The sequence below is a fragment of the Macaca thibetana genome, chromosome 4 (genome assembly GCF_024542745.1).
Source record: "Macaca thibetana thibetana isolate TM-01 chromosome 4, ASM2454274v1, whole genome shotgun sequence".
Classification (NCBI taxonomy): Eukaryota; Metazoa; Chordata; class Mammalia; order Primates; family Cercopithecidae; genus Macaca; species Macaca thibetana.
The window spans coordinates 71,165,381-71,180,578 of NC_065581.1; the positions used below are offsets into that span (position 1 = coordinate 71,165,381).

At 37.3% G+C, this 15,198-nt stretch overlaps 1 protein-coding gene across 1 annotated transcript in view; it reads left to right on the forward strand.

Annotated features, from left to right (window-relative positions):
* CD109 (CD109 molecule) overlaps positions 1-13,856 on the forward strand; it is a 143,046-nt gene extending 129,190 nt beyond the window's left edge. Inside the window, exons 30-33 of the mRNA XM_050786473.1 lie at positions 538-680; positions 4,078-4,225; positions 6,153-6,255; positions 8,763-13,856. Of these exons, the coding sequence (XP_050642430.1) occupies positions 538-680; positions 4,078-4,225; positions 6,153-6,255; positions 8,763-8,938 (570 nt within the window). The 3' untranslated portion in view covers positions 8,939-13,856. The remainder of the gene's footprint in view (positions 1-537; positions 681-4,077; positions 4,226-6,152; positions 6,256-8,762) is intronic.
* The last annotated feature ends 1,342 nt before the right edge of the window (positions 13,857-15,198 follow it).

Here is a 15,198-nt window from a genome sequence, read left to right on the forward strand (position 1 = left end):
TACAGAGTAGATGCCGAGAAAGACCCAGTTGACCTGAAAGCTGTCATTTATTTTATCATCTTTGACAAACGTTGTATGAACAAAAAGAATCCTCAGCAATGTTCAGCTAAGGCTCTTCAATGTTTTAGTTTTGATTTATCCTACTGAGAGTTTGTGAAGTTCTAGTTAGAGAGAAATGACTCCATTTGGGCAACTAATTTCCTTAGAAATTAGTGAATGCTCTCAAGATGGTTTTTTCCTCAAGGGAATGTTTACCCTCTTTGACAAAACATTATCCCCAAATATCGCCCATGGTGTTTTATTGTACTTGTTTTGGAATATTACCTAACAATGTTAAAAATAATTTTATAAATTGTAATACTACTTGTTAATAGTGATACTTTGTTAGCAAGTAAAATTAATTTTTTTTTCTAGTTTGAAGATTAAAAATCTTACTGGGTCCATCCAAAGAGAATCATTACCTAATACAGTATTTAGAAGGCATAATGATAGAAGTTTATGTCCAATTTGTTATTTATGCTAGTTTATTTTTTACAGCTCAATGTTGTATATAATGTGAAGGATTCTGGGTCTTCTAGAAGACGAAGATCTATCCAAAATCAAGAAGCCTTTGATTTAGATGTTGCTGTAAAAGAAAATAAAGATGATCTCAATCATGTGGATTTGAATGTGTGTACAAGGTAAGTGTCTGCTTAGGTCTCTCTCCTTTTTTTCCTTTAGAAAATAGACTTGAAGGTTTAATTATTTATAGTTGTCTAACTATATAAATATAAGAAGTTATATTGAACAAAGAATTCAATTATGTACTACACTTCAGATTACAAACTAGAAATACTACTAATTATATTCAAGCATTTATTAGATGCATACAAAAATTATTTACAGGTTTTCCCTGAATGTATAACAAATTTGAATAGAACAGTGTGTATATAAATTAATAAAACTCAGGTCTAATTTAGGAAATCATATTTAATACTTAGAATGGTTATTTCTTGTTATGAGTTATTTTTCTGTTGAAATAATTATTTCAGGTTCATACTGAACTTTAACTGTTAGGCATTTAACCCAAAACTTTATGATAACATGCAAATTCAATCAAGAGGACAGGTTTTTTTTTTTATATACATTGAAAATATTCCAGTTTAGGAGTTTCTCATATTGGATAATTAGACACTTAACAGCTGAAGCTTCTGGGAGTACTTTTTAAGTTGACTCTTAAATTGTTCTATATCCAAAGCATCTGAGAATCTTGTTAAGTAATAAAGAAAAAGGATTCTACCTCAACCCTACCAACTTCACAGTAAGACTGGGAAGCTGCAGAGTTTTGGTCATTCCACTGCACACAGGAATTTGAGCACACTCCTTGTGAAAGTTTTTGAATAGAGGCTTCACATTTTTTTCTTTTGTGAATCTATTCTGTTACATCTGCCTTATTTGGTCTTGAGCTGGGACTTAAAGATGCTCTGGCATTGAGGAGCTGCTGTTTGCTCTTCTAAAATATCCCATAGTGTCCTGGTTTCACTGAGCTTATTGTTGAACTAGAAGTCCCTGGTGTGGTCCTGAGCTGGCAGATGTTCTTCAAGGTCATCTCTGGGTGTTCATCCAGGTGGCCAGCCTTCACAGCCATTGCCTGGACCCAGTCTCCACCATTACCGCTACTGTCTGTCTTTATCTTTAGACCTTCTTGTTCATGATTTTGGGGTAAAATGTCCCACATTTGTCCCATTCTTCACCTTCTTGGGCATTTTGGGCCAGCAGTAAGAGGATATCAGAATCTCTGCAGTGGCATCCTTTTCAGCTGAGAAGAAAGTGGGACTCCAATTATTTTTTACTAGTCTTCCAATTGGTCTCTGTTATAGAATAACAACTTCAAGTTATTATTATTATTATTATTATTATTATAAACAATAACAACCTACAGTGATTACAAACTTATATGCCAGGCACCGCACCAAACACTTTTACATGCATATCATTTAATTCTTACAGTAACTCTGTAAAGTCTGTGTTATTATTATCCCTGCTTTTCTCAAATTCCTGACCTCAAGTGATCCTGCGTTGGCCTCCCAAAATGCTGGGCTTACAGGCATGAGCCACTGTGCCCTGCCTATTCCTGCTTTTCTCATTCATTTATTTATTCCCTCAGCAAGTATTGGTTGAGCCTCTACTATGTGCCAGGCATGGTGTCTGTGTGTCAGGTGTGGGAATGTAATTGTAAGCCAAAAAAGACACAAGCTCTGCCCTTGTGGAACTTGCTGTTTGAGATGGATACAGAAATTAATGGAAACAATCCCCTAAGCAAGTCTCAAATTCCAATTTTGAAAAGGGCAAAGAAGAAGACCCTCATGGAGTTATGAGAGGGAGACTTTTACCTCTTAAGAGACATCAGGTGAAGAAACATGAGGAAAATGAGGTGGAGCCAGGATTCAGACTATGAAGAGACCTCGGCATTTATAGGGGTTCATGTAAGAATGCAGTATTTCCAATCTTAAGCATCAGGAATCAGATGGACAACAGAGTTTGGGTGGTAGGTAGAGCCTGAAGAAGGGAACTGTTTTCATGTGAGGGTAGGGGTTTCATAAAAAGGGTTTAAATGCTGCTACTAGTTTTCTGAGAAAAATCTGGTATGAAAGACAAATAATATTTAAGTGTATTTTTTCACCAGCACATTATAAAAAAGAGGAAATGACGAGTTGATGGGTGCTGACGAGTTGATGGGTGCAGCACACCAACATGGCACAAGTATACACATGTAACAAACCTGCACGTTGTGCACATGTACCCTAGAACTTAAAGTATTAAAAAAAAAAAAAAAAAGATTACCTGATATTTCAGACACTTTATCCTATCAACAGGGTCCAAGACCTTACCTCATACCAGGCTTTCTGTGTGGCATGATAGTTTAACAAATTCTGCCCCAGGCTGGTAGAGAGATCAGATCAACCAAGGTACTTTTAATATGTACCAAAAGTATAATCTGCATTGTGCTTTTAAATGTTTAAGCATATTGACTGCTTTTTCTCATCTATATTTTTTCTCATATGCAAACACCTCTAGTTTCAATCCATTTATTAGTTCTTAATAACATCTACTTTGGCTCAGTGCATTGCCAGCAGATGGTTTCAGTTGCTTGGGATTGCAGAACCGGCTGAAGTCAGCAGTTGTACTCTATGGCTTTTCAATCAGTCATGTTTGGCAGGCATAGGTTTTCTGCTCTAAAAAGCAAGGTTTTTCTAACAGCCCTTCTTGCTTTTGCCATTTAAAAGGACAACAGGTACTAACTTAATGCTATGATCCTTTTAAATTGGAGGCAAACATCTTTCCATACTCACTTAGCTGGGCTCCTTCTGCTCCAAAGGAAAAACTCTTGCCATCAATTCATTTTAGAAAAATATTTATTTGTAAGGAGATAAAATGTTGTTGGTGCCCGGATCCTCTGATGCTCACATCATGTACAACAGGGTGAGAGAAGGATGCAGTGTAATAAAACTTTCCAAGGCTTGTAATTCCCTCATGGTGTCCAAAGAAAACACAAAATGTTCTTCAAGTATATGGGAGAACAAAGGGAAGGCCTTTCCCTACTGGTCTGAAGTTTCTAAAACCAGATGAATAAAAGGTTGCTAAGAACTTGGATGGGACTATCACTAAGTGGTCAAGTGATGCCTCCTTCTCAGGGCCTGGCTTTCTTGGAAGTTTGGTGCTGTCAACTTTTGACAAAAGAAAAAGTGCAATTCGGTTTGGAATCACTGCTAGAAAACAGAGTTGTCTGTTGAAAGGATGTATGTTGTACTGTCACAGTTTATAAGCACAAGCCTGTTACACTGCAGGCATTGCACACTATCTGTCAGATGAACACATTGTTGTATCATTGTTCCTTATATGGTTGAAAGTTATAAGATTACCACACATGTAAGAAAACGATAACCTGTTTTAAAATTCTCTATAGTGAATTTTATTTGAACTCAAACAGTATTTGGAATAACATTTGGTGGGTTTGATTTTTGTATGAAGATAATTTGATAACAGCTGTGGGTTTTTCCTGAGGAGTTTTCATTCATCTCCCCTTCTTTGATTTAGGTTTTTGGGCCCAGCTAGGAGTGGCATGGCTCTTATGGAAGTTAATCTACTAAGTGGCTTTATGGTGCCTTCAGACACAATTCCTCTGAGCGAGACAGTGAAGAAAGTGGAATATGATCATGGAAAACTCAACCTCTATTTAGATTCTGTAAGTAGGAAAACATAAGGTAACCTGTTGACAAAGCTACTATGTTTTGTGTTCGGATGTCTACCTTACTTTAAGTATGTTTTCTTTAAGTCATTGTTATTTCAAGTTTTTGTGTCCCTGAATGAGTTTAACATGGCAACCATATACTTATCTCCATTAGAAAGACATAACTATAAAATCAGTTTAGAGAGTTGCTGTTAATGACGAGCCTGATGCAGGTCTTCGTAACTAAATCTTTATTTCATGCCAGATGTGAAATACATAGAAATTTCCATATTATTATTAAAACAGTTCAGTCTAGATCTGAATTTGAGAGCCTCTTTGCCTCAGGGAATTGCCTAGGCTGGAGTGCAGTTGTGCAATCATAGCTCACTGCAACCTCCAACTCCTGAGCTCAAGTGATCCTCCCACTTTAGGCTCCTGAGTAGCTGGGACAACAGGTGCATGCCACCTTGCCTAGATAATTTCATGAGAATTTTTTTTATAGAGACGGGGTCTCACTTTGTTGCCCAGGCTGGTTTTGAACTCCTGGCTTCAACTGATCTTCTGGTCTTGGCCTCTCAAATTGTTGGGATTACAGATGTGAGCCGCGATGCCTGGCTGGAAGACGAATGCCTTCATTACACATTTTAAAATTCTTCCATGAAGCTTCTAACAAACCTTGAAGGGGTTAATGTTCTTACCTTGAAAAATTAGGTGCTAAATCATGGAGGATTATTCTCAGAGATTTGATCTTGACATAGAATTATTACATAACCTTCATGTACTCTTTCCATCGCTGAATGACTACTACTGATTCGAGAATAAGGTGAATACAATGTGTAGGTGAAGGTAAGTGAAGAATTCCAGACTCTGCTTGGTATGTCTCAAAACTGGTGGTATGTAAGTTTATTCTTTTCTTATAGCATTTATATGAGCTTCATAGGTTGAATTGATATTGAGTTCATAGTATTCTAAGGATTTCATATTACCTGGGTGGGTTTGATGTTTCTTATTTCAGTTTTGCTAAGTATGAATCAGAAATATATTGCTAAATATGTACTTTTAAAAAGACAGTTCTTGAATGTTCTCATTTGTTTTAGCACTTCAAAACCTCTTTGGTTCAAGCCCCGTTAAAACTAATTCAGTCTCAATATAATGTTAAATAACAGTCTCTAGATTCTTTTGCTCTTTAGGAATTATCTTACATTAATCACTGCTCGAAAGCCATGGGCCTGATTTGGAACTTAAAAAACAAATTTAAGGTTTTAATTTAGTAGTGTAATTGGTTTTGGAGTTTGTCTTCTATCTTTGATGCTCTTGTTAATGGTTATTTTAATTTGAGTGCCCAGCACTCTTTGAGTGGTCAGTTTGACTTTTCATTTACTACTATTGGCAAATAAGGGAATGTTTGAAGGAATTTACTAATTTCTGATTCTTTAACGAGTGTTGTTTGCCAAATTGGCCAAATCTATTCCTCTTGGAGACAGAGAGGCTGGCCTTGTGTACCCCATCTCAGTCATTGGCTGTGGAGTACAGCCCCATCTTAGTTACCTCACGTACTGGGTAACATGGCTTGCATGAACTGAGGGCGATTCCCAGGAGAAGGAGGCTGCTGTGAGCCATTAGTAGTAACTGGGGGTGGGGTACACCATCTGAGACAGGAGATCTAGGTACATGCACCCTCAGGCTTGCTACTTACTTAACCACTCTAATTCTCAGTATCCCATTCAGCAAAATGGAACTAAGAACAATACCTTTTTGTAAGCATTGTTTTACAAGTTAAATAACATAGTTCATAGGAAGTACTTACTGCAGTATCTGACATGTAGAAATCCTCCCTAAGTGTTAGTCTCGGTTTCCTAAAATGGTAAGAAAAAGAAATGTCTTTACTTAATGATGAACACACAGTGTGCCAACCCCTTAAGACTGTTTTGCATTTCTCAAGGTAAATGAAACCCAGTTTTGTGTTGATATTCCTGCTGTGAGAAACTTTAAAGTTTCAAATACCCAAGATGCTTCAGTGTCCATAGTGGATTACTATGAGCCAAGTAAGTATGCTCTGGAGTTCTTAATACTTTAGAAATTAAGCCAGGCATTCGTTCACTTATTGGAAGTGACCATCTGTTGGATTGGTTCTGTGGCGAGGGCAGGATTTGGTAGGAGGAAGTATAGGCGGTGGGGAGGCAGGAAGTGAGCATCCCATTTCAGTGAAGACTATTGATAATTTACAAGGGTCACATGATAGGTTTTAGCATATGAAATTTAAACATGATATATTTTTTTCATGTTTTAGGTTTTTAACTCTCACAATTATAAACTTTACAAAGAAAAATTGACATAGAGAGTCCAGTTATGTTTCATTTGCAAGGTATTGCTTCTATTCCAAGCACCCATTCCATCTGGTTCCAGCTTTAAAATGGGAGTTCTTCTAAAAGTAGAGCTACCATTTGTTCCCACAATCTCATTACTGGGTATATACCCAAAGGACAATACATTGTTCTACCAAAAAGACACCTGCACTCATATGTTTATTGCAGCACTAATTCACAATAGCAAAGACAGGGCATTGACCTAGCTGCCCATAAACTGTGGATTGGATAAAGAAAATGTGGTACATGTACATCATGGAATACTATACAGCTGTAAAAAAGAAGTAAATTATATCTTTTGCAGCAACATGGATGCAGTGGAAGGCCATTATTCTAAGTGAATTAATGCAGAAACAGAAAACCAAATATCACATGTTCTCACTTATAAGTGGGAGCTGAACATTGGGTACACATGCACATAGAAATGGGAACAGTAGACACTGGGGACTTCAAAAGTGGGGAGGGAGAGAGGGGAACAAGGGCTGAAACACTCTCTGTTGGGTACTATGTTCATTATTTGGGTGACAGGGTCAATAGAAGCCCAAACCTCAGCATCACATAATATACCCTTGTAACAAATTTGTACATGTACCCTTGAATAGTAAATAAATAAATAACAAATAATAAATAAAATGGGACTTCTTCAGGAGAGAACATGAACGGCATCTGCAATGCAGTAGCATTGGCTGGAGTTAACTGTTTCTCTATCAAGGGACTCTGGTGTTTTGCTGAAACCTACCCTTGATAACATGTTTTTAAAAGTGCATCAAGAAAAATATAGCCTGTTTGGAGAATAACTTGAGCTTCTTTGATTTTTCTGGTAACTCATTTTTATAAAATGATGGAAATTTAGGATGTAAAAAGAGAGAGCTGGTCTGGAGATGGCCCAAGTTTAATAGGACGAATCCATGTTCAGTCAGAGTGACTTTTTGTATGTGATCTCTGGCCTAATGTTTCTAATTGTAATATGTCTTATTTTGAATAAGCACTTGTGGTGGCTCAGAATCATCACAATGCATGAGACGCATGAGCATTTTTATGTGTTAGGTCGTTGTAGATAATTACACTTTAAATGAGATGAACTAGTTCCCATTGTTATTAGTGCTTCATAGAGTATTCAAGACTAAAATGTAGCACCAGTTCTCTCCTCTTAGTCAACAAGCCAGTTCCTCTTGTCTTTTGCCTCCTGTTGGCGCTGAGGAAGACGATTCACCCAGGTTCTTGTGGGACATTTGGGAAACAGTGATGTGACACTTTTTTCCTAGTGGACGGATGGAATACACTGTGGAGACCCAATGACAGTAACTAGTTATCCAACTTTATTACTTAACTTAGTTGCAAAATTCCCCAACTTATATTTCTTGGGTACATGGGGAACATTTTAAACATTTGAGAAACAAAAATAATTCAATCTATGCAAATTTTTATGGAAAACAACTTACTTATGAGGAGGCCATTTTAAAATGAAAATATGGGAAAGATCAGAATAAGCTAAACCTTCCAACCCATTTTAAAAAATCCCGAAACACATTTACGATATGGACAACAGTCTCTGAAAAATCATGAATAAATTTGACAATAGAATATGTTTTTAAAACATTATAAAACTCATTTCTGTTTTACAGTGAGTTTACTGTGGTGTTATAGGTACTTTATGTAGTTTTTTCATGTTAGCTTTTAGATACTATATGCTCAGTGTTTTCAAACAAGGTATTGCATAGGCAGTCTTCCCTTCATATTTATGTATTTTTTTACTAGAGCCCAGGGTAAAGCCTTTTTTCAGTAGTTCTAATGATTAGAATTTGATTTGAGTGCATAGAGAATGTCATCCTAAAATAAACTCTTGAGGAGGCTAAACAGTCCTCAACTGAAAATTCTCCCTGATGCAGTAAGAGATGAAAGTGGTGCTTTTGATTGCAGTGTGCAGCTGCAGTCTATTTGCTGTCTTTTAATGCTGGCCAACTGCTGGTGGTAGACAGATTGGACTGAATGCATTGTTTCTCTTTTGGATTTGGTTAGTACTTTGGATCATTCTTGGACATTTCAGTTGTTTCTTGTAAAGAAAAATAAAATTAGGTGAAGAATGGAAAACTCAGAAAAGTGTATCGAAATGCTCTTATGTTTTGGCAAAGTCAAGGTTTCTAAACAAGGGAGCCGTGTGAACTGATGTCTGCTTCTTTGAACAGGGAGACAGGCGGTGAGAAGTTACAACTCTGAAGCGAAGCTGTCCTCCTGTGACCTTTGCAGCGACGTCCAGGGCTGCCATCCTTGTGAGGATGGAGCTGTAGGCTCCCATCATCACCCTTCAGTCATTTTTATTTTCTGTTTCACGCTTCTGTACTTTTTGGAACTTTGGCTGTGATTTATTTTTAAAGGACTCTGTGTAACACTAACATTTCCAGTAGTCACATGTGATTGTTTTGTTTTCATAGTGGAATACTGCTTCTATTTTGAAAACAGTTTTTTTTTCTTTCTATGGGGTTATAGGGGTGGTGTACAACAGGTCCTAGTATGTATAGCTGCGTAGATTTCTTCACCTGATCTTTGTGTGGAAGATCAAAATGAATGCAGTTGTGTGTCTATATTTTCTCCTTTCAAAATCTTCTAGAATTTTTTTGGAGGTGTTTGTTTTCTCCAGAATAAAGGTGTTATTTTAGAATAGGCATTCTCCTCATTTTGTGAAAGAAATGAACGTAGATTCTTAAGCATTATTACACATCCATGTTTGCTTAAAGATGGATGTCCCCAGGAATGGGAGAAAACAGCTAGCAGGAGGAGCTTCATCTGTTCCCTTCCCACCTCCAACCTAACCCTACTGCCGACCCCACCCCAACCCACCCCATGCCCAGTGGTCTCAGTAGATATTTCTTAACTGGAAATTCTTTCTTTGTAGAATCTACATGGTGAATTTTTTTTTTTTAAGTGGCACGGTCTTTTTCTGCTCGAAACCTGATCACACACCCCAGCCATTTCCCTCCCTCTCTTTCTCTTCTGTAGAGAAATGTGAGGGGCAGTACATTTCCCTGTGCTTTGCACACCATCTCAGAGGTTGAGGAGCATACTGAAAACTGCCCTGGGGGTTGCTGGGTGTGCTGTGTCCTTCCCACATCCTCAGCCCCACACCAGCTCTATTTCAGGGGTGAGAGTCAGAGAGCACAGAAATATGTGCCTCATGGGACTTCGCTTAGAAGATCCTAGACCAGGAGACACTGTGAGCCAGGCGTACAGCAAAATACTAGATAAGTCACTGCAGACCAACCTCCCCGCAGTTTGGGAAAGAAGCTGGGTTTGTGGAGAATCAGAGCATCTTGACATGATTGCTGACCTACAGATCCCTGGCATTGGCCCGGGATCCTGTGTCAACTGTTCTAGGCTCAGGGGTGTGAGCATCAGACTGCCAGTTGTCTAGTGACATCTCATGCTGGCTGTGAACTTTTAAGATCCCCGAATCCTGAGCACCTCAATCTTTAGTTGCCCTGTATTCTGAAGGGTAATATAATTTATCTGGATGGACATTTTAAAGATGAATCCCCCTTTTTTCTTTTCCTCATTCTCTCTTTCTTTTCTTTCCTTCTCCCTTTCTTCTTTGCCTTCTAAATATACTGAAATAATTTAGATATGTGTCAACAATTAATGATCTTTTACTCAATCTAAGAAATGGTTTAGTTTTTCTCTTTAGCTCTATGGCATTTCTCTCAAGTGGACGTGGGAAAAAGTAATTGCCATGGGCTCCAAAGAATTTGCTTTGTTTTTAGCTATTTAAAAATAAATCCATCAAAAAGAAGGTATGCAAATGTATCTTTTAAAGTTGTTTTTTAAAAATGCTCTTGCTTTAGTGAATTTTCAGAAATTGTAGTGGAATGGATGCTCATATATTGCTTATGGATATTTTGGATACCAGGGTAGGAATAACTGACAATCAGTATTTTAAAGCTGGCAAACCTATACGTAGAAAATAGATTCTCAGACAGTGGTCTATGAAGAGGGCAGTTAAGTATCGAATACCTACTTTTCTTGCCTTTTTTTTTTTTTAGTGGGAAAAAGTTTCTAGATCTCTTACACTTCTGACACAATCTATTCTAAAACAGGCACTTGTTATGCTGGGGCCTCCTTGTAAACGTGTTTTTGCCCTTTATACTCTGGGAATTCTTTAAAGGTGAAATCATCTTATAAAGAAATCGGGGGAGGGTCTTGGCAAAGGATTTTCCCTTCCTCTTCCCTGGCCTGGGAACCTTATACTGACAATCAATACTTTATATTTTAAAGTACATAATTTATAGTTAACTTTTAGTGTAATATATTAGGAAACACTAGAATGGAAAGGCCATTGGAAGACAGGTCGTACCTTTTTCAGACCATATTTCCTTGTTTAAAAACTAGCATTTGAATACTTTTTCTATGAAGAACTCCAAGTTTTCAAGTTAAAAGTCACCTCCTAGGCCAGGCACAGTGGCTCACACCTGTAATCCTAGCACTCTGGGAGGCTGAGGCAGGTGGATCATAAGGTCAGGAGTTTGAGACCAGCCTGGCCAATTTGGTGAAACCCTGTCCATACTAAAAATATAAAATTTAGCCAGGCATAGTGGCATACACCTGTAGTCCCACCTGCTCAGGAGGCTGAGGCAGGAGAGTCACTTGAACCTGAGAGACAGAGGTTGCAGTGAGCCGAGATTGCGCCACTGCACTCCCGCTTGGGGGACTGAGCGAAACTCCATCTCAAAAAACAAAAAACAAAAAAGTCACCTTGTAACTCATCTCTTTTTATTGTAAGTTTATTAAAAGTGAAGAGGACAACAATGAGAAGGAAGAGAAAGGGTTAGCAAGCACTGCCTCCTGGGGCATGGGGCTGTGCAGGTGTCCCGGCCACTTCTTCCTTCATACTTCCCTTAGAGAACTTGCTCTGCTACAAGCAGTGGGGTTGGACTAAAAGTGATTAAAATACCACAGGCATAAGGAGAAAAGGAGAATATGTAGTAGTAATAATTAATAGTATAAATTATTTTCTTCATATGATATGAGTAATAATATTAACTCATTTCACCATTAAGATTGCTTATGCTGAAGCTCTTCCATTTAGAATACTGTCAATGTCATTTACTGGTATGAACTAAAGTCCCCCTTCTTTTCTACTCACTGTGAACCTTAGTAAGACACCAGCATATCTCACCTCCCTTTCTGATTGGCCAATGCTTCCAGAGACTGAATGTTGGGAAAACCTAGTAGCCAAACAATTCTAGGACAGAATAACACTTTTATATTTGGTTTCCCCATCTTACTACCTTTAGTTAGAGTTTTAAAAAAGAAATTCAAGCCCATTAAAATATGCCTGGTCAATGAAATGCTTCCTTTTATTGTGTTCTATTGTACTTTGTTTTTCAAAACATTCTAAAAATAGTATCTTTGGTTTAATATTTTGGATTATATATTATAATCTGAGGAGCATTTTGCTTATATAGAATCCAGATATATTTCTGTTACTTAGGAGTTGTTACTTACATGTGCAATACCGTATCCTGCACGTGGGAATTTTCAGAATTGTAGATAGCATAACTCTCCCTGCTCCTGTTGTTTTGAGCCTAGGTATAATTTTTTTTTTTTTTTAGAAAAAGATGTATTTAGCTTTAATTTCTATTTATGCTAAAGATAGTTATAAATAGTCTGTCGATATAGTACCAACTATTTTTATTTTGACATAATTCAATTATTTCATTTGACATGTCTGGCTGAATCAAGACATTAAAAAATTGGATCTATGTTGAGACCATCCTGGCTAACACGGTTTCTTTACTAAAAATACAAAAAATTAGCCAGGTGTGGTGGTGGGCACCTGTAGTCCCAGCTACTCGGGAGGCTGAGGCAGGAGAATGGTGTGAATCCAGGAGGCAGAGCTTGCAGTGAGCTGAGATTGCGCCACTGCACTCCAGCCTGGGCAACATAGTGAGACTCCGCCTTGAAAAAAAAAAAAAAAAAAAGGATCTCTTATTTTTCTTTGTCATTTTTAAAAAAAGAACCATTTTATTAACCTGCTGGCATATAATCTGGAGTTCTTTTGACAACCTTACTTTTTCTGATTTGCTTTATTGAATGATTGAATACTCATTTCTTTCTAAAAATATGTTGTAAATTCTCCCTTGGCAAGATTTCTCCCTATGAGGGTACTTATTATTTGAGTCTGCCAAGTGGTTACCATTGGGCAAGGTGCCATGATATATTCTTGGGTGCATTAGTTTTTTGCACGTTGTAAATTTAAGACACTTATAGTAAGTGGACTCATTCGTGGATGAGCTTCAGAACCTTTTACATTCTCAGTAGAGGCTTCTGTTGGACAGGCAGAAGAGTATCTTCCTCACTTTTTTTTTTGTTTTCAAATTCCAGGAAGGTATAGCACTTTTAAGAAATTAGAATTTTTCTATCATCTATGCAAATGATATTTATGTTAATATTAAATATCTTATGTTACACTGGGAGTAATTTGAGGTGCAATTATTTTTATCACTACTTTGAATAGAGGACCATTCTCCTTCTTTCTTCAGAAAACTAAGCAGTAAGTATAACTTTTAAAATAAGTATGTATCAGTGAAAGTAGGCTTGTTTTACAACTATTTCTAGCCAGTGAGTTGTGTTTTCATGTCTCATCAAGACGGTACCACGTTGCATCATTTTACAAAATACATTGTCATTTTCATTTCAACTGTAACATAGGAAAATAGATATTTCCTAGATGATTTCTGAGTTTCTTACTGCAAAGAAAAGTTATCAGTTGGTATACATGTGTCTCTGTAATAGGGATAAAATTGCTATATCTGTTGCGACATATTCAAGAATCATTCTATCTTATGTTGTCTTGAGGCCAAGATGTACCACGTTTGCCCTGTATATTGAATTGGTGGTAGAAGGTAGTTCCATGTTCCTTCCATTTGTAGATCTTTAAGATTTTATCTCTGATAACTTTAATAGAATGTGGCTCCATTCTGGTCCTTCAAGCCTTTATGGTTTGGATTTTCAGCAGGGGACAGTTGATGTGGAGTCAATCTTTTTTGTACACGGGAAGCTTTATAAAATTTCCTTCACGAATCTCCTATTTTGGGAAGCTGTTTTGCATACGAGAAGAACACTGTTGAAATATTATTTTTCCAGGAACTAAAGCTTTATATATTGATCAAGGTGATTCTGAAAGTTTTAATTTTTAATGTTGGAATGTTATGTTATTGTTAATTATACTTTATTATGTATTCAATAGAAAATCATGATTTATTAATAAAAGTTTAAATTCCCATCTATTTATTATGTGTTCTTTTTATTTTAGCATAAAGCATGTCTATAGCACACCTCCCTTATGTAAGCCTATTTATGAGAAACAGGATATTTGAGGCTAGCTTAGAGTAGGGATTATTGTGTTGCAAGGTAGCAATGTAATGAAGTTGAAGAAATTTGATCACCAGCCTCCTTTACCTCCCCACTCAGTGGAGAGGTAAGTAATACACAAATTGAAAAAAATTAATGTGAGGTGAGCACTCAAGCTCTGGAAATTATATAGAAGTATATAGAACACATAGTTTTTATACACACAGGAAAATGGAGGCACGGATTGTCTTAGCCAGAACATAAGATTTCATGTACATTTTCTTAATTCCCATCCAGTGTTATTTAATATTTCTGTTGCCATGAATTTTCTGGGCTTCTGTGAAATACTAAAGATGGCATTTCACAATTGGGGGTTCTCAACTGGAAGTGATTTTGCCTTCGGCTACCATTTGCCAATGTCTGGACATGGTTTGGTTAACATAGTTGGAGGTAGTGCTGTTGTCATCTAGGGAATGGAGGCCAGGGATGCTGCCAAACATCCTACAATGCATCAGACAGCTCCTTACAACAAAGAATTATTCTACCCAAAATATCAAAAGTTCCGAGGTTGAAAAGCACTCTAGCTAAGTGAAGCTGGGCCCTTCTAGATCACCTCATGATGCCAATTATTTAATATGATTAAGTTAATACACTCTCATACAGGAGTAGAGTCATTGGAATCACTGGACAGATATTTAGATTAACCAATAAGTTTATATCCCAAGTCTAGGAAACTTAGCTTGGAGACTGGGAAAAGATGAAGTAATTAGTTTTTGAAAATATCTACAATGGTAGTTTCCAAACTTGATAGCCATTAGACTCTCTAAGAGCTTGGTCTGATAAAAATTTCTGGCCTTACTTTAAGAAATCCTAATTCAGCATATCTAGAATCAGGTTCTGGATCTGAATTATTAAGCAAATAGGTGATTCTGACGATTATTTTAATCTGAGAACCACTGGATTATTTAATGAGTTTTCCAGGCCTCATTGGCGTGGGTATGAAATGAGATCCCGGAAATAGCATCATCCATGCCATCTAAATGATGATGTAGGGCCTCCAGCCCCGCCGGACAGTCCTTCCCAGTGATTCCTGGGGGCTTCCAGGACTGTTCCATGCTCTCACAAAAGATCCCAAGAGCTGTCACCTGGGATTTGCTTTGTTCTTTCTCTCCTATCTGGCCCACTTTGTTGATGTTCAGTGTAGCAGAGACTGCCACTTTCTTCCTCCTATTCAACCCCTTCTCTTCCTCCTCCTTAGTCTCAGGAGGAGCTACATTT